This window comes from Rhinoderma darwinii, chromosome 2 (assembly GCF_050947455.1).
Source record: "Rhinoderma darwinii isolate aRhiDar2 chromosome 2, aRhiDar2.hap1, whole genome shotgun sequence".
Taxonomy (NCBI): domain Eukaryota; kingdom Metazoa; phylum Chordata; class Amphibia; order Anura; family Rhinodermatidae; genus Rhinoderma; species Rhinoderma darwinii.
This window is the reverse complement of record NC_134688.1, coordinates 90430091-90457906: the sequence shown is the minus strand read 5'-3', so window position 1 is coordinate 90457906 and position 27816 is coordinate 90430091. Positions and strand designations below refer to the sequence as shown.

The 27816-nt window shown below is 42.8% G+C and overlaps 1 protein-coding gene across 1 annotated transcript in view; it reads right to left on the bottom strand.

Annotated features, from left to right (window-relative positions):
- Positions 1-580: 580 nt before the first annotated feature.
- The window catches only part of ENDOU (endonuclease, poly(U) specific), a 78349-nt gene continuing 51113 nt past the window's right edge, over positions 581-27816 (bottom strand). Inside the window, exons 10-12 of the mRNA XM_075851065.1 lie at positions 9218-9324; positions 1352-1494; positions 581-723 (exon numbers count right to left, since the gene is read on the bottom strand). Coding sequence (XP_075707180.1) covers positions 612-723; positions 1352-1494; positions 9218-9324 — 362 coding nt within the window. The 3' untranslated portion in view covers positions 581-611. The remainder of the gene's footprint in view (positions 724-1351; positions 1495-9217; positions 9325-27816) is intronic.

Genomic DNA, 27816 nt, shown 5'->3' with positions numbered 1-27816 from the left:
ACTTTTACATTTCATGTAGTCTGTCCTTGTTGCAAATTGAATAAAGACTTTTTTATTTTATTTTTACTCTTTAATAATGGTTGGAAAACAGGGCTTATTTCTGCCGGCAGGCAGCCTTTTTTGAATTTAACTGTTGCACGCCCACCAACTATTGAGGTCCGCTCCATTGTATTTTTTGGCACCCAGGGAAGGGCGCCCCAGTCAAAAGTTTGCTATGGGGCCCAGTATTTCCTAATTACACCCCTGAATGTCAGCAAGTGACTCCCACCATAATCATGCGGATCTGCTACCAATCTAATGTATATGGGAGCCTTCCAACCAGGGGAAATGAGTAAAGGGCATGTCTGATTCATTAGAGATAAGCCACTGCCAGAGGTGGTTGCAGCAGCTTGTCTCCCTCTCCCCATTGAAATACACATGCATGTTAAGCTGAGCCCTGCATGCATGTTTATGGAGAGGGCGGGGAAGATAGCCAAACGAGTGTGGAGAGCTATCTTCTGTGTATATTTTATGCCTTCTTGTCTAATAAAGAATAGTTAAATAAAAGAATACTACTTGGTAAAATGGAAATCCTAATAAATGGAGGGTTTGTAAGATTGTCATTGACTATTCTAGAATGTAGGATAAGCTGTAGCGATGAACTTCTTGCCCTTGTTATAGGAGGTCTTGGTCCATTCATAAGTTTGAATACAGATGTCATGTCCTCCCATGCTGACAGTACATCTGCAGATGAAATGAAGAGAAGTTAGTTGTTTCAGGCATGTCAGGAATTACTTTCGGTGCATAATGTTATATTGTTTATTACTGTATGAATCTAATAACAAGAATATTATAATAATATGACTGTCGGACATCACGCACACAGGAATATTATGGCTCCATAAAACCTCTGAGTTGTTCAAAGTCGTAATACGGCACCCATAGAAGTCTATGGGGCTCTAGTGTACCTCCATATGCCTCTGATATCATAGTGTGAATCCGGCAGGAAAGAAATTGTGCCACTGTATTCCGGAGCTACTTTTCTGTAGTAGCGCTACTTCTAGGGGAGAATGTATGTGTAATATGACGGCAGGGACTTTGTGTATTCCTGGACACCTCTTTGCACATGGCTATGCTATGGACATGAGGCCAAATATTATTTTTAATTAACTTCTGCATAAGCCCCAATACACAAAAAAGTATCGCAAAAAAATATTTGACATGCATCCTTTTCAGAGGGTGGATATTGTTTAAAGAAACTGCACGAATAAATGGTTTCTATGGGAAGTGACGTGGCCTGCCCTATTACGACGCTGTAGAACTCAGAGGTTGAACATGTACATGGAATAGGTATGGTTCAGACGAGACTTACTTTTTACCAGGGCGACTGATAAAGCACAAGCTATAAAGAGCAAAGTCAAACTCAGGACTTGAGCCAATTAACTGGGTGCCAACTTCTTTATGGAAATAATCCCACTCAAACTGCTTCCCCAACACATCAGGATAGTTTTCCCACTGATAAAAGAAGATAAAAAAGATTGTTAAAATGCTGTATTAGCTGTTATATTACATTGTGACCATTTATCTAGAACGTGTGTCCTGCCCTACACATTATAAAAGCTAGAAGCCAATCAATCGAACGTGATACTTCTTGGATCAAATAAAAATATAAAATGGATAAAAGACTGGTGGGTGAGCTTGGAGGGGTTGGGGGAGAGGGAGGGGGAGGATTTCTTTGATGACCCCGTTCAGCCCCCTGCAGCTGGCCTGGCACGTTGTCTTATGACAATGAACTTAGTCAACTTAACCGAATTTGTCCTTCTAAACAACCATATCTGAGGTGTCAACAAGGCAAGACGCTGGTGGTTCATAATCAAATTGTGTTTCCACCATTTCAGACTAAATTCAATTGTCCTGTTTGCTCTGCTGCCATTCTCTGGGATACAAGAATAGTTTGCAGGACCAGGAATTCGTAATAATTAATGTCATTATATATAGTAGAAAAGGCTGTGAGTTCTTTTTATGTGACCTATGAACAGGATAAAACCTTCATCTGAATAATACATCCACATGGTGGGACTGGTTGCACAGGGTGAGATGTATTGTAATTTTAGTAGCAAACAGAACTGATTTTTGATGAAATAATAGAGATCATTGTCAGTCCCTTTCTAATGTCAGTCGAAGTGCCATTTACATGTCCTCCCGGGATGAATGATTGTATCCCTTGTTTCGTGTTTATCTTACTAACACTTTACCAAGTCCAACAACTATAGGGCCCATCTCTACACAGAGGAAAGGTGCAGTTAGTGATTACTTTGAATGATGGACGGGGGTGTGGGAAATTTAATGTTGTCTCATTTTATGTTTTATTATAGGCATCCCTTTTGTATTTTCCCGGTACTGTGGCATCATGTGTGCATTATACCTGCATGTGACATCATTACAAGTTTTTTTTTCATGTGCTGTGATGTCACAGTCAGGGGCGTAACTAGGAAAGACTGGGCCCCATAGCAAACTTTTGACTGGGGCCCCCCCTCCCCTGGGTGTCACACAACCCCCCCCCCCCTTGTAGATAGTGCCTTTTTTACAACCCCCCTGTAGATAACGCCATACAGCCCCCCTGTAGATAACGGCATACAGCCCCCTCTGTAGATAACTCCATACAGCCCCCTCTGTAGATAACGCCATACAGAGTCCCCCCCTGTAGGTAACGCCATACAGAGTCCCCCTGTAGGTAACGCCATACAGAGTCCCCCCCCTGTAGGTAACGCCATACAGAGTCCCCCTCTGTAGGTAACGCCATACAGAGTCACCCCCTGTAGGTAACGCCATGCAGAGTCTCCCCCTGTAGGTAACGCCATGCAGAGTCCCCCCTGTAGGTAATGCCATACAGAGTCCCCCCCTGTAGGTAACGCCATGCAGAGTCCCCCCCCTGAAGGCAGGGCCACCATCAGGGAGTATTAGGGGTACTGGTGTGAGGGGCCCGGCCAAACCTAATTGAAAGGGGGGCCCGGCAACTGCCGCGACTTGCCATTGGTAGAAAAAAACGGGCCCCTGCAATGGGGCCCGTTTTTTTCACCACAGAATGTCGTGAGCTGCGGGCCCCCCTCTCGTCATGGGGGCCGTCGAACCGCTCGCGCGCACAAGGAAACTCCCGCGCGTGCGCACTCGCGAGCGTCGGCGAGCACGCACCCACGAAAGCCCGCATTTGAGACCGCCCGCGCGCGCACCCGCTAAAAGCCTGGAAGCGCGCACCAACGGAAGCATGCACCCGCGATCGCCAGCGCGCGCACCCGTGAACGAAGCGCGCGCAGCCGCGGACACACACATGGACACAACTTACCTGGAGCCTGGCTGGAGGTGAAGGACTGGACGTCTGGACCGAAGACATCGCCTGAAGAGGACTGGAGTGGGAGCTAGCAGCTCTTCAGACACAGTGAGTAAAGTGTCTGAAAGTGCTGTTTATGTATGCCCTGTTCACACAGAGTATTTTGCAGGCAGAAAAAAATTTGCCTCAAAATTCCTTACAGAATTTTGAGGCAGATTTTGACCTGCCCTCACTATCTTGCCGCGTTTTTTTGCGACGTTTTTTGCCCGCGGCGATTGAGGACAGCAGACAGAAAACGCAGCGAAAAATTGATTTTCTGCCTCCCATTGATTTCGATGGGAGGTCAGAGGCGGAACCGCGGCAAGAAAGGACGTGCTGCTTTTTCTTTTTTCCGCGACTGGCTCCCATTGATTTCAGATTAAATCAATGGGAGGCGGTTTTGGAAGTTGTTTGGTGCCGATTCTGACGCAGTGTCCGAGTCAATATCAAGGCCCAAAAACTCTGTGAACTGGGCCTTATTGTTAGGGCTTATTCAGACGAACGTGTAATACGTCCGTGCAACGCGCGTGATTTTCACGCGCCTCGCACGGACCTATGTTACTCTATGGGGTCGTGCAGACTGTCAGTGATTTTCACGCAGCGTGTGTCCGCTGCGTAAAACTCACGACATGTCCAATATTTGTGCATTGTTCGCGCATCACGCACCCATTGAAGTCAATGGGTGCGTGAAAATCACGCCCAGCACTTCCGCAGCCGTATAAACTATTAATGAAAACAGAAAAGCACCACGTGCTACAAACATACAAACAGAGTGTCACCATGATGGCGGCTGCGCGAAAACCACGCAGCCACGCATCATACGCTGCAGACACACGGAGCTGTTATGGACCTTTTGCATGCACAAAGCGCCACGTATTTTGCGCGCGCAAAAAGCACACGCTTGTGTGAATCCGGCCTTAGGGTAGGAACACACTAGGCATGAACACTGCGGATTTTATGCAACACATTTTATTGTGGAAAATCCGCAGCGTATTACAGTCACAGCAGAGTGGATGAGATTTGAACAAATCTCATCCACACGCTGCAAAAAAAATTGACCTGCAGTGTGGCTTTTTGGCTTTTTAAGCCGCAGCATGTCAATGTATTCTGTGGAGTCGCTGCTCCTCTGTTGCGGAAATGCTGCGGTTCTGCCGCAAAAATCACAAATGAGAAAAAAAAAAGGCACTTTTTTAAATTGATAAAAAAGTTTATACTTACCCCGGCCGTAGTCCTGGTGACGCGATCCTCTATTCTTAGCGCAGCCCGGCCTCCTGTCATGACGTTTCATTCCATGTGACTGCTGCAGCGGTCACATGGTCTACAGCGTCATCCCAGGAGGCGGGGCTACGTTCAGAAGAGAGAGACGCGTCACCAGGACTACGGCCGGGGTAAGTCTAAACTTTTTTTTCCCTGCAGGATTCCCGCAGTGGACATGCCTCACGAAACCTGCGCCACTATTTGGTGCGGTTTTGCTGGCAGAATTTCCTGCGGCTATCGGGGCGGATAAGCTGTGTAGTTTTACTCAGCATATCCGCCTAGTGTGTTCCTTATGATGTCGCTCCTGGAGCTGCTGCCGGTCTCTAAATAGGCAGTTGGTCCAGTAGAATTTTGAATTATTTTTTTTTGTGAAGCAGCTTAAAAAAATACAAAACTTTTGTGTTAGGGCCTGTTCACATCACCGTTCGCTTCCGTTCCGGGGTTCCGTCTGAGGTTTCCGTCGGGTGAACCCCGCAACGGAAAGTGAAAGTGACAGCACAGCTTCCGTTTCAGTCACCATTGATCTCAATGGTGACGGAAACATCGCTAATGGCTTCCGTTCGTCACCATTCCGGCTGGTTTTCGGACGGAATCAATAGCGTAGTCGACTGCGCTAATGGTGACGGAAACGGAAGCTGTGCTGTCACTTTCACTTTCCGTTGCGGGGTTCACCCGACGGAAACCTCAGATGGAACCCCGGAACGGAAGCGAACGGTGATGTGAACAGGCCCTAACACAAAAGTGTTGTATTTTTTTTAAGCTGGTTCACAAAAAAAAATAATTCCAAATTCTACTGGACCAACTGCCTATTTAGAGACAGGCAGCAGCTCCAGGAGCGACATCATAAGGGTAGGAACACACTAGGCGGATATGCTGAGTAAAACTACACAGCTTATCCGCCCCAGTAGCCGCAGGGAATTCCGACAGCAAAACCGCACCAAATAGTGGTGCAGGTTTGGTGAGGCATGTGCGCTGCGGGAATCCTGCAGGGAAAAAAAAAGTTTAGACTTGCCCCGGCCGTAGTCCTGGTGACGCATCTCTCTCTTCTGAACGTAGCCCCGCCTCCTGGGATGTCGCTGTAGACCATGTGACCGCTGCAGCAGTCACATGGGATGAAACGTCATGACAGGAGGGAGGGCTGCGCTAAGAATAGAGGATCGCGTCACCAGGACTACGGCCGGGGAAAGTCTAAACGTTTTTATCAATTAAAAAAAGTACCTTTTTTTTTCTCATTTGTGATTTTTGCGGCAGAACCACAGCATTTCCGCAAGGAGCGGCGATTCCACAGAATACATTGACATGCTGCGGCTTAAAAAGCCACACTGCAGGTCCATTTTTTTTGCAGCGTGTGGATGAGATTTGTTCAAATCTCATCCCCTCTGCTGCGACTGTAATACGCTGCGGATTTTCCACAATAAAATGTGTTGCATAAAATCCGCAGCGTTCATGCCTAGTGTGTTCCTACCCTAAGGCCGGATTTACACAAGCGTGTGCTTTTTGCGCGCACAAAAAACGTGGTATTTTGCGCATGCAAAAGGTCCATAACAGCTCCGTGTGTCAGCAGCGTATGATGCGTGGCTGCGTGATTTTCGCGCAGCCGCCATCATTATGACACTCTGTTTGTATGTTTGTAGCACGTGGTGCTTTTCTGTTTTCATTCATAGTTTATACTGCTGCGGAAGTGCTGGGCGTGATTTTCACGCACCCATTGACTTCAATGGGTGCATGATGCGCCAACAACGCACAAATATCGGACATGTCGTGAGTTTTACGCAGCGGACACACGGACAAACGCTGCATGAAAATCACTGACAGTCTGAACGGCCCCATAGTGTAACATAGGTCCGTGCGAGGCGCGTGAAAATCACACACGTTGCACGGATGTATTACACGTTCGTCTGAATAAGCCCTAACAATAAGGCCCAGTTCACAGAGTTTTTGGGCCTTGATATTGACTCGGACACTGCGTCAGAATCAGCACCAAACAACTTCCAAAACCGCCTCCCATTGATTTAATCTGAAATCAATAGGAGCCAGTCGCGGAAAAAAGAAAAAGCAGCACGTCCTTTCTTGCCGCGGTTCTGCCTCTGACCTCCCATCGAAATCAATGGGAGGCAGAAAATGCATTTTTCGCTGCATTTTTTGTCTGCTGTCCTCAATCGCCGCGGGCAAAAAATGCGGCAAGATAGTGTGGGCAGGTCAAAATCTGCCTCAAAATTCGGTGCGTGGTTCCAGGCGGTTTGCCGGTGTGCGTGCGGGCGGTCGCGGGTGCGCTCTCGCGGACGCATGCGCTGTGGGAGTTTGCGGGTGCGCGCGATCGGTCGCGCAGGCGGTGTTTGACGGCCCCCATGACGAGAGGGGGGGCCCCGCAGCTCATGACATTCTCTTGGTGAAAAAAACGGGCCCCATTGCAGGGGCCTGTTTTTTTTTCTACCAAAGGCAAGTCGCGGCAGTTGCCGGGCCCCCCTTTCAATTAGGTTTGGCCGGGCCCCTCACATCAGTACCCCTAACACCCCCCTGATGGCGGCCCTGGGTAGCATGATATAGTGCTGGACGGAGTACCGTTAACAGGCGGTGCCACGGTAGGGGGGCCCAGAAAATGTAGCTGTATGGGGCCCTGAAATTCCTGATGGCGGCCCTGCCTGTAGGTAACGGCATGCAGGGTCCCCCCCTGTAGGTAACGGCATGCAGAGTCCCCCCCTGTAAGTAACGCCATGCAGAGTCCCCCCCCTGTAGGTAACGCCATGCAGAGTCCCCCACTGTAGGTAACGGCATGCAGAGTCCCCCCCTGCAGGTAACGCCATGCAGAGTCCCCCCTGTAGGTAACGGCATGCAGATTCCCCCCCTGTAGGTAACGCCATGCAGAGTCCCCCCCTGTAGGTAAGGCCATGCAGAGTCCCCCCCCTGTAGGTAACGCCATGCAGAGTCCCCCCTGTAGGTAACGGCATGCAGAGTCCCCCCCTGTAGGTAACGGCATGCAGAGTCCCCCCCTGTAGGTAACGGCATGCAGAGTCCCCCCCTGTAGGTAACGGCATGCAGAGTCCCGCCCCCTGTAGGTAACGCCATGCAGAGTCGTCCCCCCCTGTAGGTAAGGCCATGCAGAGTCCCCCCCCTGTAGGTAACGCCATGCAGAGTCCCCCCCTGTAGGTAACACCATGCAGAGTCCCCCCCCTGTAGGTAATGCCATGCAGAGTCCCCCCTCCCTGTAGGTAAGGCCATGCAGAGTCCCCCCCCCTGTAGGTAAGGCCATGCAGAATAGTCCCCCCTGTAGGCAACGACATGCAGAGTCCCGCCCCCTGTAGGTAACGCCATGCAGAGTCGTCGTCCCCCTGTAGGTAACGCCATGCATCCCCTATCCACAGGATAGGGGATACATGTGTGATCGCTGGCAGCGATAAGGAGAACGGGGGACTGAAAGTCCCCCAAAGTTCTCCATGACTAACCTCTGACTTCCGGCGTCTGCGCAGCTCAATAAAAATGAAAGGAGCGCTGGTCACGCATGCGCACAAGCGTGACCGGCGCTCCATTCATTTCTACGGAGCTGCCGACACAGACCCCGGAAGTCCGAGGTTTGTGATGGAGAACTTCAGGGGACTTTCAGTCCCCCGTTCTCCTTATCGCTGCCAGCGATCACACATGTATCCCCTATCCTGTGGATAGGGGATACATGTCTTTTGTTTAATGGCAGAGCGGGGAGATACCTCCCTGCTCTGCCGTAGTGTTCAGTGGTGTCACGCTGTAGCAGCCATAGCGGCTGCTAGCGGAGCCTCCGGCCATGGTGGGGGTCCGTGCCGGCGGGCGACACGGGCCCCCTCATGCCGCGGGCCCCGTAGCAGGCGCTACGGCTGCTACGGCGGTAGTTACGCCACTGGTCACAGTCTACAGTGTGACACCTTTTTTATGCATTATTTCTGCACCCTGATCTCATGGGGTGCATTATCCCTGTACTGTGAGATTACTGTTTGTATTATTCCTGTACTGTGACCACTGTGTGTATTATTTCTGTACTGTGACATCACTGTGTGTATTACCCAACTATTGTAGCAGCACTTCATGCATGATTTCTATGCTGTAACTTCATTGAGTTCATTAGCCCTTGTACTATGACATCACTGTGTGTATTATCTTTATTCTGTTACCTCGCTGTGCGCATTATCCGTGTACTGTTTTAGACCACAAGACAATGACAGGTACCGCTAACAAAAAGCATAATTGTTGGGGTGCAACGCCAACGTCAAATAGACTATAATTACATACAATAAGCGACTCCAAAGAAAAGTGTGCACACCCATGGTAGGCAAGATGTATGTAATTGTATGTAATTATCCTTGCACTGTGACATTACTGCACTATCCCTGTACTGTGACATCACTGTGTGCATTATCTCTCCATTGTTACATCACTTTGTTGATTATTCCTGTGCAGTGGTGAGGCCGCAATAATCATACACTTTTCATTTTCTAACCATGCTGCTGGAGGTAGCCATGAGTGGGGCCCCATTCCAAGTTTTGCTATGAGGGCCTCATGGTTCCTTGTTACACCCCTGCACCTTACAATTATTATACTCTTTCCTGGATCACATTTACATAATGTAGTGGTATTGAAAGAACTCACCGGCCCATCATAATTATGACTGTAATAATTGATCATCCCTTCCTTCTCTAAGAGGTAGAAACGGATCCAACTGTGGAAACCAGATACTTTGCCTTTCTTTACTTCACCTGAAAACATTTAAAAGACAAAATGGGATTTGCTTGATTTTAACACCTGCATATCAAAATAAAAATACACTCTCTATATAAACTAATCTAATTTAAATAAAGTATGCTTCTTGTAACAAACCACCTATACATTTACAGTGTAGTTGCATTAAACTTTTTCAATTGCTACCTTGCTTGCTGTGTATGCAGCTGATACCTTGTTTTAACGACAGGGATCGGAGATAATGCTGATCCAGGACGTTTAACCATTTAGATGCTGCGAGCAATAGCAAACACAGCATCTAAGCCCTTAGAAAGAGTGGGAAGGTCCCTCCTGCCACTCCATCGCCCCACGCGACATGATTGTGGGGTCTTAATGGTTTTCATGGCAACCTGGGAGTCTAATGAAGGCCCCCAGGTCTGCCATCTTTCTGCTCCTATTAAGCCCTGTATACACATTATACTGCAATACATAAGTATTAGGGCACATTCAGACGTGGCGGAATTGCTGTTGAATTCTGCTGTGGACAGTCCGCAGTGGAATTCTGCAGCAGCCGTTTTTTTCATTTGTTTCTATACATTTTTAGGAAAGTTAGTTCAGACGTTGCAGAAAATAACTGTGCGGAAATAAGGCTGCGGTGCAGAATTTTCCCTCCTCAGCATGCTCATGACGTTGCGGAGAAGCGGCGGAATTTCACTGCAGATTTCAGCCTTTGCAATGCAAAAATTGAAATCTGTGGCAAGTCCGCTGTGATATCTGCAACGTCTGAATTGCCTGTAAAATATGCAAATGTTGGTGCAGATTCGTTGCATAATTGCCCCAAATCTGCACCAACATTTGCAGCGGAAAAATTCTGCCACATCTGAACATGGCCTTACAGTGTATTGTATCAGCAATCAAACGATTGCTTGTTCAAGTCCCCTAGAGGAAGGGAAAAAAATGTTAAAAACAGTTAAATAAAGTTTTTCGTAATGTAAAAAAATGAAAAGTAAAGAAAAAAAACTATTCTTATTTTCCTTTGAAGTGCGGAAAAAATACAAACAAATAGTATCGCCATATCCGTAAGGGTCTGAACTTTTACAATATAGCATTATTGAACCAGCAGCATGAACGCTGTAAAAAAAATTCCAGAATTTCTATTTTTAATCCCCTTATCTTCCCAAAAAAATAGAATTACAGGATTAAAAGAAGTTGTATGTACCAAAAACCGATACAAACTACACCTCACCCTGCAAAAAATAAGCCATCGACGGAAGGATAAAAAAGGAATGTCTTTCAGAATATAGTGACACAAAAAAAATGTTTTTTTAACAAATAGCTTTTTCTTTGTAAAGGTAGTACATCATTAAAAGATTATAGAAATAAAGTTAAGTTGTCATTTTTGCATGGTGGAAGCAGTAAAAACTTAACCCAAAAAAACAATGAAGGGATCACAGTTTTTTTCAAATTTCTTTTGAAAATTATTTTACAAAAACAAACAATCCAAAAAGGCAACACCCGAGGACATCAACATATCTGTAGTAGGCATCCACACAGAGACCCACGCTTCGTTGGCGCGCCTCACACTCATACAACTCAAACAAAAATAAAAAAATAAATAAATCAAATAAAACAAAACAAAAAAAAATATATATATATATAGGGTAAAGAAAAAAAACAAGGAGAGAGAAAGTAAATAAATTAAAAAAATAAAAATACAGAAAGAATAAAGAGTAGATATTCCTCCCTCTCACAACCCTTAAAAACCTCCTCTCAGCCGATCCCATGCACTACCATAGAGCATATCCCCTAAATAGATTTGGGTCTGTCCCCCATGTGCCCTTTTTAGTTTCGTTTTCTATCCCAAATTCATACTCATATCTCAGGTATATATTCACTTTATCTCTGACTTCCATAATTTTTGGGGATATTAGGGGATTTCCAACCATATTAAATTAAGCTTCGAGCAGCATCTAAGATTCGCGAGATCACCCATCTGGCCTCCTTATTCACCTTTTCCAAATTTAAATTCAACAAGGCAGTTTCAGGGCTCGGAGTTATCAACTGTGATGTAGCCATCTGTATCAGATCAAAGACCTCTCCCACCTCACCACATCCTCTCCAATACTGATTTATGTTCTGGGGATCAAATTTTGCTATCTTTGCTGGATGCAATTGTAGCCTCATCTGTATTTTCTTAGAAATCTCCACCTGATTTATACAGGATGAGTGTTCCAAAGGCCATTTTATTGCCTTTTCCCACTGAGCCATCGAAAATTTGGATTCAAGATATTTTTCCCACACTTGTATATATTTTAATTTACCTCTGTCCCTTGAAGAGATAAGATCTCTATAAATCAAGGACAAACCTTTCTTCTTGTTGCTTGTTTCTCTCATATATCTAATGGTTTGGGAGGGAGCCTTAAAGGGGTTGTCCCAAGTTGACTCAAATTTTTTTTTTTAAACATTCTAAGCAGGAAATGAATTTTAAAACATTTGCTGTTAAAAAAAAATTAAAATTCATTTCCTAAGTGCCTTTTTTTTACACTTGATAACTCAGCAAGTGCTGGTTATCTTTTCTAAAAAGGGGCGTGAGCGGCTCGATGTCAATCAAGCCGCTCCGCTCTGCAGTGTGCGCGCTCCCGATGTTGCTAGATACTGTAGTTCTAGCAACATCGGGAGAATGTTCGTCTCAAGCGGGCATGGTAAGCCCGATTGAGACGAACTTACCGTGAATGTCAACTACCCTACACTACACTACACTACACTACACTACACTACACTACACTACACTACATTTACCCCGTTTCGGCAAACAACTTCTCCCCCACCCTGTCACTACATGCAATGTTTGTAGCCGCCGTACCGGTGCTGCATCAGCACCCGGCGAACAACTAAAAATATATAAAAAAAATAAACTCACCTAAGACGTTCTAACGGCGCTCTGAACGGTCCCGTCACTTGCCATCTTCCCTCTTCTTGGCGCCGCTCGCATTCATAGTAACAATGCGTTGTGGCGCAGATGACGTAATCATATCAGGCCCACGTGATTACTTCATCTGCGCCCACCGCTCTGTTATTGTGAATGGGAGAAGAAAAGTGACGGGACCTTTCAGCTCTTCGTGGGAACGTCTTAGTGAGTTTATTTTTGTATGTATGTTGTCATGTATGTGTATATGTGCATGTATGTTTTCTTGTATGTATGTTGTCCTGTTTGTATGTGTATATGTGCATGTATGTTTGCTTGTATGTATGTTTGCTTGTATGTATGTTTTCATGTATGTATGTTGTCATGTTTGTATGTGTATATGTGCATGTATGTTTCCATGTATGTATGTTTTCATGTATGTATGTTGTCATGTTTGTATGTGTGTATGTTTTCATGTATGTATGTTTTCATGTAGGTATGTTTGCATGTATGTATGTTGTCATGTTTGTATGTGTATATGTGCATGTATGTTTGCATGTATGTAAGTTTTCATGTATGTATGTTTGCATGTATGTATATATGTACATGTTTGTATGTATGGTTGAATGCAAGTATGTATATGTGTATGTTTGCATGTATGTATGTTTGCATGTATGTATGTTTGCATGTATGTTTGTATGTATGTATGTTTTCTTGTATGTATGTTGTCATGTTTGTATGTGTATATGTGCATGTATGTGTATATGTGCATGTATGTTTGCATGTATGTATGTTTTCATGTATGTATGTTTGCATGTATGTATGTTTGCTTGTATGTATGTTTGCATGTATGTTTGTTTGCTTGTATGTATGTTTGCTTGTATGCATGTATGTTTGCTTGCATGTATGTATGTTTGCTTGCATGTATGTATGTTTGCTTGCATGTATGTTTTCTTGTATGTATGTTGTCATGTTTGTATGTGTATATGTGCATGTATGTGTATGTATGTATGTTTGCTTGTATGTATGTTTGCTTGTATGTATGTATGTATGCTTGTATGTATGTATGTTTGCTTGTATGTATGTTCTCATATTTGTATGTGTATATGTGCATGTATGTTTGCATGTATGTTTTCTTGTATGTATGTTGTCATGTTTGTATGTGTATATGTGAATGTATGTTTGCATGTATGTATGTTTGCTTGTATGCATGTATGTTTGCTTGTATGCATGTATGTTTGCTTGTATGTATGTATGTTTGCTTGCATGTATGTATGTTTGCTTGCATGTATGTTTGTATGTATGTTTTCTTGTATGTATGTTGTCATGTTTGTATGTGTATATGTGTATGTATGTATGTATGTTTGCTTGTATGTATGTATGTATGTTTGCTTGTATGTATGTTGTCATATTTGTATGTGTATATGTGCATGTATGTTTGCATGTATGTATGTTTTCATGTATGTATGTATGTTTTCTTGTATGTATGTTGTCATGTTTGTATGTGTATATGTGCATGTATGTTTGCATGTATGTATGTTTTCATGTATGTATGTTTGTATGTATGTTTTCTTGTATGTATGTTGTCATGTTTGTATGTGTATATGTGCATGTATGTGTATATGTGCATGTATGTTTGCATGTATGTATGTTTGCATGTATGTTTGCTTGTATGTATGTTTGCTTGTATGTATGTATGTTTGCTTGTATGTATGTATGTTTGCATGTATGTATGTTTGCTTGCATGTATGTATGTTTGCTTGCTTGTATGTTTGCTTGCTTGTATGTATGTTTGCTTGTATGTATGATTGCTTGTATGTATGTCTATGTGCATGTATGTTTGCATGTATGTATGTTTGTTTGTATAAATGTCTGTATGGCCATGTATGATACTGTCTGCCCTGTATCTAAGCCAACTTTGCTGCAGGCTTCTATACATGGTATAACAGTCAGTATCACACATGAAAGTGAAACTAAGCCTACGACATGTTTTATTTCATTTTTTTTTTTTATTTTTTTTTTTTTTACAGGTTTGGTGTTTGGACTACGTCGGTTTCGAGGACTACTTAGATGACGCTTTTTTATTTCATCAATAAAATGGTTAATGAGGGTTGTGTTGGGGGTGCTTTATTTCAATAAAATATTTTATCTATATCTTTGTGTTTTATTTTCAAGTTTTATTACTATCACTTTAGTAAGGGCCGCTGTCTGAGTGACAAGGTCCATTACTAAGGGGAGGCTTAGTGTTAGCCGGTACAGAGGCTAACACTAAACACCATTATTACCCCGGTACCCACCACCACCAGGGGTGCCGGGAAGAGCTGGGTACGATCCAGTACCCGACCATCTATTGTGATGGTCGGGCTCCGGGGCGGCCGCAGGCTGGTATTATGAGGCTGGGAAGGGCCAAAAACAGTGGACCTTCCCACCCTTGTAATGCTAGGCTGCTGCTGCTGTGTTGTATCTGGCTGGTTATAAAAATGGGGGGGACCCCACGTCATTTTTTTTTTATTATTTATTTATTATTTTTATTCAAAAGACATGGGGTTCCACCCAATTTATCATAACCAGCCACATACAACACAGTGTTATTAGCCTGGGAATGTACTAAGCCAGTGGCCCCTCCCACCCGTGTAATGCCAGGCTGCTGCGGCCTTGTATATGGCTGGTTATTAAAAATGTGGGGGACCCAACGTCTATTGTTACATTTAAAAAAAAAACGACGTGGGGATCCCCCACATTTTTATAACCAGCCCGATACAACACAGCAGCAGCAGCCTAGCATTACAAGGGTGGGAAGGTCCACTGTTTTTGGCCCTTCCCAGCCTCAATACCAGCCTACGGCCGCCCCAGTACCCGACCATCACAACAGATGGTCGGGTACTGGATCGTACCAAGCTCTTCCCGGCACCCCTGGTGGTGGTGGGTACCGGGGTAATAATGGGTGGTTAGTGCTAGCCTCTGCACCGGCTAACACTAAGTACCGCCTTTATAATGGACGCTGTCAATCAGCCAACTGCCATTATCTAGGCACTAATAAAGTTTGAAAAAAAAAGACAAAGACAATTTTTTTTTTATTGAAATAAGAAATCCCCAACAAAACCCTCGTTAACCATTTTATTAAAATTTTCAAAAAACGTAGATCTGCGCAGTAGTCCAACGAATCGAAGACGTAGTCCAATTGGTACATCAAAATCTGCAACAACATAAAAAAAAAGTTATCAATGTGAACAATACCGATACTTATACTCTCCTACACACACACACACAAACAACCACACACAAACATATACACAAACACATAAACACACACCCATATATTACACAAACACACACATAAACACAAACATATACACACAAACACACACACAAACACACACATACACACAAACATATAAACAAACACATGTACACAAACACACCCATATATACACAAACACACATATAAACAAACACACAAATATACATATACAAAAATACACACACATACACACAAACATATGCACAAACACACCCATATATACACAAACACACACACACACACACACACACATATACACACACACAAACACATGTACACAAACACACCCAAATATACACAAACACACACACACACAAACATATACACAAACACACCCATATATACACAAACACACATATACACACAAACATATACACAAACATATGTACACAAACACACCCATATATACACATACACAAACACACATATACAAAAACACACACACACAAACATATACACACAAACATATGCACAAACACACCCATATACACACACACACACACATACACAAAAATATACACAAACATATACACATACACACAAATACACCCATATATACACTCACACATAAACACACACACACACATATGCACAAACACATATACACAAACACACCCATATATACACAAACACAGACACACACAAACACACCCATATATACACAAACACACACACATATACACAAACATATGTACACAAACACACCCATATATACACATACACAAACACACATATACAAAAACACACACACACACACAAACATATACACACAAACATATACACAAACACACCCATATACACACACACACATACACAAAAATATACACAAACATATACACATACACACAAATACACCCATATATACACTCACACATAAACACACACACACATATGCACAAACACATATACACAAACACACCCATATATACACAAACACAGACACACACAAACACACCCATATATACACAAACACACACACATATACACAAACACATGTACACAAACACACCCAAATATACACACATACACAAACACACACACAAACATATACAGAAACACACCCATATATACACAAACACACACATATACACACAAACATATACACATATACACACAAACATATGTACACAAACACACCCATATATACACAAACACATACACAAACCCACACATATACAAAAACACACACACACACACACACACACACAAACATATACACACACAAACACAAAAATATACACAAACATATACACATACACGCATATATACACTCACACATAAACACACACACACATATACACAAACACATATACACAAACACACCCATATATACACAGACACACACACACACACACAAACATATACACACTTACCTTTAGCGGAGCGCAGACTTCTCCTTGCGACGGGTGCCTTTCCACTGCATCTTCTGCGCATGCGCCGAGAAGCGCCGAGATGCGCGTTCACGAGCAAATGACATCCTCTGCTCCGGACGCAGAGGATGTCATTACGCATGCGCGGCCACCGCTAAAGGTAAATAGCGGTGGCCGGGAACCTAGGCAACGAGCAGGATACAAAGAGGGACCGACACCAACTTCAATCAACGATATCATGAAAACGACATCGCTGGACGACGGACAGTTAATTAGAATTCTTCTTATTTTTACATGGGGGAGCTTTATAGCTCCATTTATCAACTTGGGACAACCCCTTTAAAACACTTTGTGAATGCTGATTTGAATTCCTTGAGGGGTGCAGTTTTCAAAATAGGGTGACTTCTGGGCATTTTATAATATATAAGACCCTCAAAGCCACTTCAGAACTGAACTGATGCCTGAAAAAATGGCCTTTTGAAATTTTCTTTAAAATATGAGAAATTGCTGCTAAAGTTCTAAGCCTTGTAACGTCCTAGAAAAATAAAAGAACGTTCAAAAACGATGCAAACATAAAGTAGACATATGGGAAATGTTAACTAGTAACTATTTTGCGTGGTATTACTATCTGTTTTACAAGCAGATACGTTTAAATTTAGAAAAATGCAAATTTTTGCAATTTTTTTCTAAATTGTGGTGTTTTTCAGAAATAAATACCAAAATTATCGACCAAATTTTTTCACTAACATAAAGTACAACACGTCACGAGAAAATATTCTCAGAATCGCTAGGATAGGCATTGCGATTTATTACCACATAAAGTAACACATGTCCGATTTGAAAAAATTGGCTCTGTCCTGAAGGCCAAAACAGGCTGGGTCCTGAAGGGGTTAATATGTCTCAATGAGATCTCCGGGTCCTCACGAATAATAATAATATCGTCTGCGTAAAGGGTTGTTAGATGGCTATCCTCTCATACTTTCACCCCTATAATGTGTGTTTTTCATCTTTTAAGGACTGCACTAGAGGTTCAACCATCAGATCATATATTAATGGGGAGATAGGGCACTCTTGTCTATTACCATTAGATATCCCAAATATATTGGAGGCAAAGCCGTTGTAATAAACTCTTGCACTTGGTGACGTATAAATGGCTAAGATTGCGTACAGGAACATACCTGAAAAACCCAATTTTCTCCGAACTGCTTTGTTTTTTGCAGCGATCATGTAGGTATAAAAACACATAATCGCTGCAGCTACATCAATACACAGCGGTGGGGAAGAACAGAACGGCGGTGCTGGAACGATGGAGATCCATAAGGTGAGCAATGGCTCTTTGACATTATTAATGATGACTTGACATCAAAGAGCTTAACCCCTTAATTACCGCCAATACGTGTTTTCACGACTGTCATTAAGGGCACTTAAGACACAGCGTCACCTTTTAAAAAGCGCTGTGACATAAGCCGACACGGGAGTCCCGTGACGGCTAGAGCGAGTGTCAGGCTGTCTAAAGACAGCTGGACACCTACCCTAGCAGGCGGGATAAAAGTTAGAATCCTGCCCGTTTAACCCCTTAGATGCCGTAGTCAATAGCGTCCGCGGCATTAAAGTAGTTTTACAGGTAGAAACCTCCATCTCTCACCCCATCGGCACAATGGCCCCCAGGTCTGCCTTTTAGGCCCTGCCAGAGGCATGGCCTGAGGGCTGCTATCACGGCAGTACAGCTGGTACTGCCGTCAGGGGCCCGGCCAGAATGATGAAAAATAGCGGCCCGTCGCTTCTCAGCTACGTTACACTTTTCATTGAGGGCTCCAGCGTTAGTCACTTGGAGAAAGGAACGGACCCTGCAATGTAATAGGGCCCATTCCTTACTCTGAAGTAACTAACGCTGGGGCCCTGAGAGGACTTGCAGTAGGGGAAGATGCAACATGTAGAAGCTCCGTGTGGAGAGATCCCGCCCCCCCAACAAGCTCCTTCTCTACACCGCCGACTAGACCTGCAGGCTGGTGAGTGTCCCCCTCTCTCCATCCAGCTTCACATTCCTCCTGACCCCACTTGATTATATATAACTTGATTATATAAAGTATCTTAAAATTGTTTCCCTAGCGTTTTTTGCTACGATTTTCGTAATCGCGGCAAAAATGGCGCAGTTTTGTTCCGTTTTTTAAAAATCACTGCAAAACTGCCTGATTTGTGCTGCGATTACGAAAATTGCATTAAAAAAAGGGTACAAAACATGGTAAAACTGTGCTGTTAGGCTATAGTCAAAGTGCAGTAAAATCACGTTTTTGTTGCCATTTTGCCAAAAAATGTGATGTGCCTTATTCAGACGGACGTGCTCGGTCCGTTTTATATGGACCGTGTATCGGCCATATTTCCCGGACCGACCACAATTCAGGGAGCCGGGCAACATAGTTATATATGACGCTAGGTGTCCCTGTCTCTCCGCGTGAAAACTGTCCCGTACTGTAATCATGTTTTAAGTACGGGAACAGTATTCCCGCCGGGAGACAGGGACGCCTAGCGTCATTGATAACTATGACGCTAGGAGCCCGGCTCGTTCCGGGAAATACTGCCGACATGCGGTCCATATAAAAAGGAACGAACACGGACGTTTCAACAAGGACACTTCAGACAGAAGTGGCGGATTTGTCTCCTATTTCTTGTGCGGATTGCGCACTGAAAATTCACTACAAATGTTCACGAACGTGTGCGAAATGGCTGTTTTTCACTGCCAATTTGCACCCGTGTGGGACCCGTTCTCGCGGATCCCTCATAGACTTGAGTCTATTGAGAGATCTGTAAAAACGGACATAAATGGGACATGTACTATTTTTTCAGGGCCCTTTACACGGTCCATTAAAACAACGGCTGTGTAAATAGCCCCATATAAATACATGCAACCATGTGACGGCCGTTAAAACAATGGCCGTCACACTGACATTTAACACGTTCGTCTGAATAAGCCCTAACTCCTTTTCAAACACCATGCACATGCAGCAGAAAAAAATCTTCATGGAATTTAGGACCTGCTGCTGATTATTAAATCAGCAGCATGCCTATTATGTTGCAGAATTTGAATATATTTTACCCATTAGGGTATGTTCACACAGCAAGCAAAAAACGTCCGTAAAATACGGAGCTTTTCAAGGGAAAACAGGCAATGATTTTCAGCCGTTTTTTATGCATCAAGCATTTTTTGTTGCGTTCTTTACAGCTGTTTTTGAAGCTGTTTTTCTATTGAGACAATGAAAAACAGCCCCAAAAACGGTTCAAGACGGGATATGCACTTCATTTTTACGAGGTGTTTTTTTACGCGCTGTTTTTACAAACGGCCGCATAAAAAAACGCCCTGTGGGAACGAAACAATGTTTTTCCCATTTAAATAAATCGGCAGATGTTTGGAGGCGTCCAGCCTCCGTATTTTTAGCCGTTTTTCAGGTCGTTTACGGCTGAAAATAGGCCGTGTGAACATATCCTTACAATGCAAAATCTGTAAGGCTACACGCACACGTTGAGGAATTTGGTGCAGAAAATCTGCATCAAAACCGCAGGTAAAGCTGCAGGTAAAATCCGCACCTAAGGACTTGTCCACACAGAACGGAATTGCTGCAGAAAATTTGTGCAGCAATTCCATTGAAAGTAGAAGACGTTCCACTGCAGAAAAAAACGCACCATTTCCTGAATTTTTTTACTGCAGAAAATGGTGCATATTTTGCTGCATTTTTCACAATGTTGGGGAATGGTGACATCTCCTTTGAAAAACGCAGCAACTCAGTCCACTTTCCGCAGCAGGAATTGAAAAGCTGAGGTCTGAAAAATACGCAACACTGGTCAATTTCTGGTCGGAATTTCTGATGAGATTTGTTACATCACACCCACTTTGCTGCTACTGAATTCTGCTACGTATTTTCTGTCCGAAATTCCGGACGGAAAAAACACAGCACTTCCGCAACGTGTGGACAAGCCCTAATAGTGCATTCTTAGGGCTTATTCACACAAACGGGATAAACGTCCGTGCAACGCGCGTGATTTTCACGCGCGTCACACGGACCTATATTAGTCTATGGGGCCGTGCAGACATGTGCGTGATTTTTACGCAGTGTTGGTCCGCTGCGTAAAAGTCACGACATGTCCGTTCTTTGGGCGTTTTTCGCACATCACGCACCCATTGAAGTCAATAGGTGCGTGAAAACCACGCATGTCACACGGAAGCACTTCCGTGCGAACAACGTGATTCGCGTAACAGCTGTGAAAAGGATGAATGAAAACAGAAAAGCACCACGTGCTTTTCTGTTTACAAACATCCAAATGGAGTGTCATAATGATGGCGGCTGCGCGAAAATCACGCAGCCACGCATCATACGCTGATGACACACGGAGCTGTTAAGTGCCATTTGCGCAGGCAAAACGCCACGTTTTTTGCGTGCGCCCGCGTAAAAGAAGTGCATGTCACTTCTTTGGACGTTTTTGGAGCCGTTTTTCCATGACTCCATTGAAAAACAGCTCCTATTATGTCCGTAATGGACGCCGCCAAAAATGTGAGTACTTGCAAAAACGTCTGAAATTGAGGAGCTGTTTTCGCCTGAAAACAGCTCCGTATTTGCAGACGTATTTTGCGTTTGCGTGTGAACATACCCTTGGGTGCAGGTTTTATGCTGCGGATTTGATATTTTTTTTTAACTGGTCAGATACAATTTTCAAGCGGAAACGCAAAATAAATTGACATGCTCCAGATTTTAAAATACGCACCGCAGGTCAGCACCAAAATCAGTTAATGCATATAATGTACAAACGTGAGCGCCACACTTTCCATTGCCCAACCCCGGTATTGGAGGGGGGGGGCCCAGACTTCTTGGCTGTATGGGGCCCAGAAATACCTCATGGCGGCCCTGCATGGCCTAATAGATGCCTGTCAGTTTTACACTGACAGGCATAATACATAGTAAAGTCTTCTAGTGGGATTTAAAAAAAGTAAATTAAAATGTTAAATAAAGTTTATAATAAATAATTAAAAATCCCATGCAAAAAAAAATTAGAAAACCTACTTTTTCTTCCTACAAAATGCTTTATTTGGAAAAAAAATGGTTTCATTTTTTTAGAACACTACACATAATTGGTATTGTCATGTCTGTATAACTATAAAACTATTATGTTATTTAACCCGCATAGTAAACACCCTAAAAAAATTAAAAAACAATGCTAGAATTGCTATTTTCTGTTCAACCTGCCTTCCAAAAAATGTGATAAAAAACAATCAAAATGTCAATAAAAACTACAAGCCATCCCGCAAAACATCTCTTACAGGTAAATCAGCGGAAAAAATAAAACAGTTATGGCTGTTAGAATATGGCGACACAAAAGCCAATACTTTTTGTTTTTTTTTGTACAAAATTAGTAAAAAAGAAAAAAACAATATAAGTTTGGTATCGCCGTAGTTGTACAGACTCACTGAATTAAATGTTTATGTTTTTCATACCACATGGTAAACTGCGTAACTTTAAGATGCAAAAAAGAATGGCAAAATTTCCGTTTTTTTTCCATCACCCCCAACAAAATTAACTTAAGTTAATCAATACATTATTTGTACCCAAAATTTGTGCCATTAAAAAAATACAATTTGTCTTAAAAAAATCAAGTCCTCATACAGCTATGTCGACGGAAAAAGAAAAAAGTTGTAGCTCTTTGAATGCGACAATGGAAAAATGAAAACAATTGCTTTGTCATTAGAGCCTATAATAGCTGGTCACTAAGGCCCCATGCACACGACCGTGTTTTTGCGTCCGCAATTCCCCCGCAAATCCACGGGAGAATTGCAGACCCATTCATTTCTATGGGCCCATACACACTATCCGTGTTTTCACGGGTCTCCGCATGTCCGCAAATCCGTGCCGCAGAAACTCAGGACATGTCTTATTACGGGCCGCAAATTCGATGCGGACATGCCAATAGAAGTCAATGGGCCCGTGGAAATTGCGGATACACCTCCGTGTGTCATCCGCAGTTTGCGGATTTGCGGAAATGTTGCTAGGCGACAACCGGGAATGAGTTCTGTCGTCATCCTGTTTTAGCTAGGTTTTTTTTTTTCATCCGCATTTTACGGATTACATACGGATGAACTGCGGATTACATACGGATGAACTGCGGATGACATTTCACGGAACACGGTCCTGGAATTTGCGGACCATAAAAACACTTCGGTCGTGTGCATGAGGCCTAAGTGATTAGAAGGGGTTGGATACAGTTCTAGAAGACATCAGAGCGTCAGACACAAGTTTTCAGGGCAATCGGGGCACTTGCGATTTGCGGCAAATTCATTTGGACTAAACTAATTGGATTGCCAATTCGACCAAATCGGATCCGAAATGAATTTAGGGACATTCGTTCATCTCTACCACTAACATATGCAAAAATAGATTTTTCCGGTTAAAAGGTGTACATAGCCTTTAAAACTCAAATCTTAGACACCAATATTATTTTGCTATTTCTTTGCATCCATATCACTACAGAAATGAACATCTCCTTATCATATAGTAGTTCTTCTCAATGAATTAGAATATCATCAAAAAGTTAATTTATTTCAGTAATTCAATTCAAAAAGTGAATCTCATATATTATATAGATTCCTTACACACAGAGTGACCTATTTCCAGCATTTTCTTATAATGTTGAAGATTATGGCTAACAGTTAATAAAATTCAAAAATGTAGTGTCTCAGAAAATGAGAATATTATATAAGCACAATTTCAAAAATGATTTTTAATACCGAAATGTTGGCCTACTGAAAAGTATGTACAGTATATGCCCTCAATTCTTGGTCGGGGCTCCTTTTGCATGAATTACTGCATTAATGCGGCGTGGCATGGGGGCGACGAGCCTGTAGCACTGCTGAGGTGTTGTGGAAGCCCAGGTTGCTTTGATAGCGGCCTTCAGCTCGTCTGCATTGTTGCGTCTGGTCTCTCATTTTCCTCTTAACAATATCCCATAGATTCTCTGTGGGGTTTCGGTCAGGGTAGTTTTCTGGCCAATCAGGCACAGTGATACTGTGGTTATTAACCCCTTCAGGACTGAGCCACTTTTGGACCAAATGACAGAGCCTCATTTTTTAAATCTGACGTGTGTTACTTTATGTGGTAATAACTCGGGAATGCTTTTAACTATCCAAGCAATTCTGCGATTGTTTTCTCGTGACATATTGTACTTTATGTTAGTGAAAAAATTTGATCGATGTATTCAATATTTTTGTGTGAAAAACACCAAAATTTAGTGAAAATGTGCAAAAAATTAGCATTTTCTAAATTCAAATGTATCTGCTTGTAAGACAGATAGTTATAGCACACAAAATAGTCACTAGCTAACATTTCCCACATGTCTACTTTAGATTGGCATCATTTTTTGAACATGCTTTTATTTTTCTAGGACGTTACAAGGCTTATAAGTTAGCAGCAATTTCTCACATTTTCAAGAAAATTTCAAAAACCCATTTTGTTAGGGAACAGTTCAGTTGTCAAGTGGCTTTGAGGGCCTTATATATTAGAAACCCCCACAAATCAGCCCACTTTAAAAACTGCACCCCTCAAAGTATTCAAAACAGCATTCAGAAAGTTTTTTAACCCTATAGGCGTTTCACAGGAATTAAAGCAAAGTAGCGGGGAAATTTACAAATTTCATTTTTTTTGCAGAAATTCCATTTTAATCCATTTTTCCTGTAATACTGAAGGTTTTTACCAGAGAAGCACAACTGAATATTTATTGCCCTGATTCTGCAGTTTTTAGAAATATTCCACATGTGGCCCTAGTGCGCTACTGGACTGAAATACCGGCCTCAGAAGCAAAGGAGCACCTAGAGGATTTTAGGGCCTTCCTTTTCTTAGATTATATTTCAGGCACCATGTCAGGTTAGAAGAGGTCTTGTGGTGCCGAAACAAAGGAAACACCCCAAACAATACCCCATTTTGGAAACTACACGCCTTGAGGAATTCATCTAGGGGTGTAGTGAGCATTTTGACCCTACAGGTGTTTCATAGATTTCATTAGAATTGGGCAGTGAAAATGAAAAATTACATTATTTTCCAATACCATGTAAATTTACCTCAAAAGTTTTAATTTTTTCAACAAATAAATGATAAAAAGCACCCCACCATTTGTAAAGCAACTTCTCCAGAGTACGGAAATACCCAACATGTGGTCATAAACGGCTGTTTGGGGAAGCGGCAGGACTCAGAAGGGAAGGCATGCCATTTAGCTTTTGGAGCGCTGATTTTGCTGGATTTATTTCTCTGCACCATGTCGCATTTGTAAAGCTCCTAAGGTACCAGTACAGTGGAAACCCCCCAAAAGTGACTCCATTTAGGAAACTACACCCCTTGAGGAATTCATCTAGGGGTGTAATGAGCATTTTGACCCCACAGGTGTTTCATAGATTTCACTAGAATTAGGCAGTGAAATTTAAAAATTACATTATTTTCCAATAAGATGTAGCTTTACCTCAACATTTTTATTTTTTTCAACAAATAAAAGATAAAAAGCACCCCAACATTTGTAAAGCAACTTCTCCAGAGTACGGAAATACCCCATATGTGGTAATAAAGTACTGTATGAATACACATCAGGGCTCAGAAGGGAAGGAGCGCCATTTGGCTTTTGGAGAGCAGATTTTGCTGGATTGGTTTTTCTGCGCCATGTCGCTTTTGCAAAGCCCCTTAGGTACCAGTACAGTGGAAACTCCCCAAAAGTGACTCCATTTGGCAAACTACACCCATTGAGGAATTCATCTAGGGGTGTAGTGAGCATTTTGACCCCACAGGTGTCTCAAAGATTTCATTAGAAATGGGCAGTGAAAATGAAAAATGACATTATTTTCCAATAAGACGTAGCATTAGTTAAAAAATTTTCATTTTCTCAACAAATAAAGGAGAAAAAGCACCATAACATTTGTAAAGCAACATCTGCAGAGTACGGAAATACCCCACACGTGGTCATAAACTGCTATTTGGACACACAGCAAGGGTCTAAATGGAAGGAGCGCCATTTAGTATTTGGAGTGGAGATTTTATAAGATTTGTTTTTTGACACCATGTTGCATTGAGCTATAGTACCAGTACAGTGGAACCCCCAAAAAATTACCCCATTTTGGAAACTAGATCCCTCAAAGAATTGATCTAGGGGTGTAGTGAGCATTTTGACCGCACAAGTGTTTTGCAAAAATGAGTAAACAATAGATATTGCAGATTGAAAATGGCTGTTTTCCACAAATATGCCATTTCAGTGGCCAATGTGTTGTGCCCAGCTTGTACCACTATAGACACACATCCCATAAATTGTTAAGCGGGTTCTCCAAAATACCCCATATGTGGTCATAAATTGCCGTTTGGGCTCACTGCCAGGCTCAGTTGGACCACCATTTGGCTTTTGAAGCGCAGATTTTGTTTTGGTGTATTAGTGGTATTTCAGCTTATAATGTGGGGGCATATGTGAGCTGGGTGGAGTACATCAAGGGTATATATGTAAGCTGGGCGGAGTACATCAGGGTATATGTAATATGCGCGGGTACATCAGGCTATATGTAAGCTGGGCGGAGTACATCAGGGTATATGTAATATGTGCGTGTACATCAGGCTATATGTAAGCTGTGAGGAGTACATCAGGATATATGTAATATGTGCGGGTACATCAGGGTATATGTAAGCTGGGCGGAGTACATCAGGGTATATGTAAGCTGTGCGGAGTACATCAGGGTATATGTAATATGTGAGGAGTACATCAGGGTATATGTAATATGTGCGGGTACATCAGGCTATATGTAAGCTGTGCGGAGTACATCAGGGTATATGTAAGCTGTGAGGAGTACATTAGGATATATGTAATATGTGCGGGTATATCAGGGTATATGTAAGCTGGGCGGAGTACATCAGGGTATATGTAATATGTGAGGAGTACATCAGGGTATATGTAATATGTGAGGAGTACATCAGGGTATATGTAATATGTGAGGAGTACATCAGGGTATATGTAATATGTGAGGAGTATATAAGGGTATATGTAATATGTGAGGAGTACATCAGGGTATATGTAATATGTGAGGAGTACATCAGGGTATATGTAATATGTGAGGAGTACATCAGGGTATATGTAATATGTGCGTGTACATCAGGCTATATGTAAGATGGGCGGAGTGCAACAGGGTATATGTAAGCTGTGCGGAGTACATCAGGGTATATGTAAGCTGGGCGGAGTACATCAGGGTATATGTAATATGTGAAGAGTACATCAGGGTATATGTAAGCTGGGCAGAGTACATCAGGGTATATGTAAGCTGGGAGGAGTACATCAGGGTATATGTAAACTGGGCGGAGTACATCAGGGTATATGTAAGCTGTTGTGGAGTACATCAGGGTATATGTAAGCTGGGCGGAGTACATCAGCGTATATGTAAACTGGGCGGAGTACATCAGGGTATATGTAAGCTGGGCGGAGTACATCAGGGTATATGTAAACTGTGCGGAGTACATCAGGGTATATGTAAGCTGTGCGGAGTACATCAGGGTATATGTAAGCTGTGCGGAGTACATCAGGGTATATGTAAGCTGTGCGGAGTACATCAGGGTATATGTAAGCTGTGCGGAGTACATCAGGGTATATGTAAGCTGGGCGGAGTACATCAGGGTATATGTAAGCTGTGCGGAGTACATCAGGGTATATGTAAGCTTGGCGGAGTGCATCAGGTCATAACAGGATGATGTAATAATGGGGAGAATGAATAATCCATAGATTGGTGTGGTCGCTTTGAACCAATCCTTTATACACAGGCCGGGTTTATTGGGTATTATACAAAATATCTGCGCTCCAGTATTGCCTTATATTTGACTTCTTCACTAGCCCTATAAGCCGCACAAGGCCCTAAAGTTTCCTCATCTCCGCTGCATCTACATGGTCCACCTGTGGGGTCCAG